The sequence below is a fragment of the Lucilia cuprina genome, chromosome 4 (genome assembly GCF_022045245.1).
Source record: "Lucilia cuprina isolate Lc7/37 chromosome 4, ASM2204524v1, whole genome shotgun sequence".
Classification (NCBI taxonomy): Eukaryota; Metazoa; Arthropoda; class Insecta; order Diptera; family Calliphoridae; genus Lucilia; species Lucilia cuprina.
In genome coordinates, this window is record NC_060952.1 from 47,966,702 (window position 1) to 47,969,516 (window position 2,815).

General features: G+C 32.1%; 2 protein-coding genes across 7 annotated transcripts in view; both read right to left on the bottom strand.

Annotated features, from left to right (window-relative positions):
* LOC111681379 overlaps positions 1–2,815 on the bottom strand; it is a 297,068-nt gene that overhangs the window by 124,891 nt on the left and 169,362 nt on the right. The gene's annotated exons all lie outside the window — the stretch shown is intronic.
* The window catches only part of LOC124419185 (tyrosine kinase receptor Cad96Ca-like), a gene marked incomplete at its 3' end in the record, with an annotated part of 35,883 nt that continues 34,325 nt past the window's right edge, over positions 1,258–2,815 (bottom strand). Inside the window, exons 2-3 of the mRNA XM_046947795.1 lie at positions 2,530–2,768; positions 1,258–2,220 (exon numbers count right to left, since the gene is read on the bottom strand). Of these exons, the coding sequence (XP_046803751.1) occupies positions 1,258–2,220; positions 2,530–2,768 (1,202 nt within the window). The remainder of the gene's footprint in view (positions 2,221–2,529; positions 2,769–2,815) is intronic.

The window sequence follows — 2,815 nt, forward strand, 5'->3', positions numbered from 1 at the left end:
TAGGTGAAATGTATTCGGAATTGCAGGAAGGTTATAAATTCATTTAAGATTTTTTTTAAAGGATGTAAAGTAAGTACATACATATTATATTATTTTTGTATCATTAAACTCCTTCTAAGTTATGCAGACTGTATATAGTAGTCATTGAAAAGTAGTTTGATGAGTAAGTTCAAGCCATTACAATGTTTTTGCTGGGTTATAAATCAAATAGTTTTGTTCATATCTTTTTATATACCATTCAAATCTTATATATGTAGTTTCTTTGCTTGTTTTTTGTTTCTTAAGTGAAAATGCAAATATTTTTGCTGACAGTTATATAAATATTTTGACAATTTCTAAATGTTTATGTCTGTGCAGAAAAAAATATTGTAGTAAAAGAAGTTTTAAATCAAATGAAAAATTTACATTTACTCACTTGTGCAATGACTGTGTGAAATCTTAGACCATTTACAACGCCAACAGTCAGGCAGGACTAAATCGTCTTAGAATATAAAAATGATCTAGAGTATCCAATATGTCTACGTGTTACAAACGGAATAACACTCCATCTCATTCTGTATAACGTATTAACTTAAAATCATTTTATTGTCAATAAATCATGTTCAAATTATGAAATCTTGATAAAACATGATAAAAAAATATTTTAAAAATTTTCTAAACCTATTTACTTTGAATTCTTTAGAGCACCTTGGAGAAATCATCTCGGTGTTATTTGCACAACAAAAAGCAGTTTTCTTTTTAAACATGAAATAAAACTTATGTAAATCCAATCTAAAAAAAAACACCAGGATTGTAATTTCAATATATTGATCCCTAGTCCATATATAGGACCTGTTTCCGAAATTTGCGAATATATAAGTTTCGACATAGATGAATGTTGTTTTATATTTTGTTTACTTTCTCTCGTTTGTATTTGTTACACTAACAATTGTTTATAAAATTTTTATGTTTTTATAAATGGGCAATTCCGTGTCAAGCGACCTAACTCACAAAATATATTAGAATGAAATTTTGACCAAGGTTAGTAGAATGAAGAAATAACTATCTCAACTCGTTTGAACAATTTTTTCTAGGACCAAAAGCTGAAAAGTTACACTCTTTTGAATAAAATCCCGTATGACCAAAATGTACAACATTGACCCTAAGTCCGCCAGTTCGTGACCGATAGAGCTGAAAATTTGTGCCTGACCTACTATCGATTGACATCGATTTTTAAAGTTGGATTACTTGACACGAAATTGCCCAAATATATATTTTATAATTTATTTTTTTACTGTTCAATTTATTTGAATAAGTACTTACGATTGACTGTTGCATTATCTGTTGTTGCTGTTGTATATGAAGTTGTTGTTGTGGCTGTTGATCTCTTTCCCATGGAACATAACGATTGCCATAAGCCATCGGACCGTTCCAGTGTTGCAGAACCATTGAATTGCGACTGTCATCTGTCAAATTGCTACTGCTTAAATTGCTTTGATTCGACTTTTTGGCCATTTCTTCTTTAGATTTTTTCTTCAATGTTTTACCAAAAGCACACAAACGTTTGCGATACAAAAATCCAATGATGAAAGCAGCTGCCACAAAGAGCCCACAAGCAGTCAAAACAAGAGGAATCATTTGTGATCTGAAACCATAAAATATTGTGGTAGAATTTGTTGAATGCGATGTAAAGCTCGTGTCCTCCTTCTCCTGTTTTCCACCATTGATTGATGATGAATTTGTTGTAGCTGTTGACTCAATCTTGCTTACATTCTTGGATTCTGATGACGTTGTGCCATGATGGCTGATGGGTGTTAATATTGTGCGACTTGAGGTCTCCGACGTTGTGTTTGCCGTTTTCACGGTTGTCATTTCAATGCTATAATCATTATCCTGTTCATCGCTATTCTCATCTACATTATTTGTTGGCCACATTGGCAGCTGTTGATTTGGGTTGAAGTTCAGCACAGGTGGTGGATAAATATTATTAAAACCTGGTGGCAGAATATTAGATGGTCTTCTGTTTGGCTGCTGATTACGGATGGACTGTACTCCTGGCAAACGATCAAAGGATGGTAAAAAGTGTGAAATATTCTGTACAACATTTGATATGGATGGAGGCGGTGGTCTCGGTCCACGACCTCGGTTATCTTTTGCTGATAAAATATTAACAAATACTTCATTCTTTGCGGTCAATTGTCCATCCGTAACAGTGATATAGAGGAAGAAGTTTTCCCCACCCTTTAAATAAATATAGAGAAAAACAATTAACAGTCTATTAACTGAATAGTAAGTAGTAAAGTATAATAGTACACAGCAAATATTTACATATGTATGTTTGTACATATGTTCTTATATGCATATATGTATATATACATAGATTAGTTTTAACATGAAAGTTATGAATTTGTTCAATTATACTTTCATAAAAGGTTCTGGATTTGTATAATTATGGTATAATTTTAAAATTTTATACTAGCCCGACAATACTTTCATTTAGATAAACAAAGAATGTTTTAGGCAAACATACATATTTGTGTATGTACTTACCCGTCCGATAAGACTTTCATTTAGATAAACAACGCCGCCGATTGGATCAATGCGAAATGGATTAACTGTTCCTTTATATGCTGGTTCCAATCCAAATATTAACTCGTCATTTTCTGAATCATCTGCACGAATTCGTGAAATTATTTGGCCAACTGGTTCCGTTTCCGATATTCGCCAATTGCGATCTGGCACAATTAATATGGGTGGACTATTGACATGAGCATGCTCTTGACTTGATGCTAAAAGAATAAAATATAAAATAGAGCAAAATTTAATTTCAAGTATA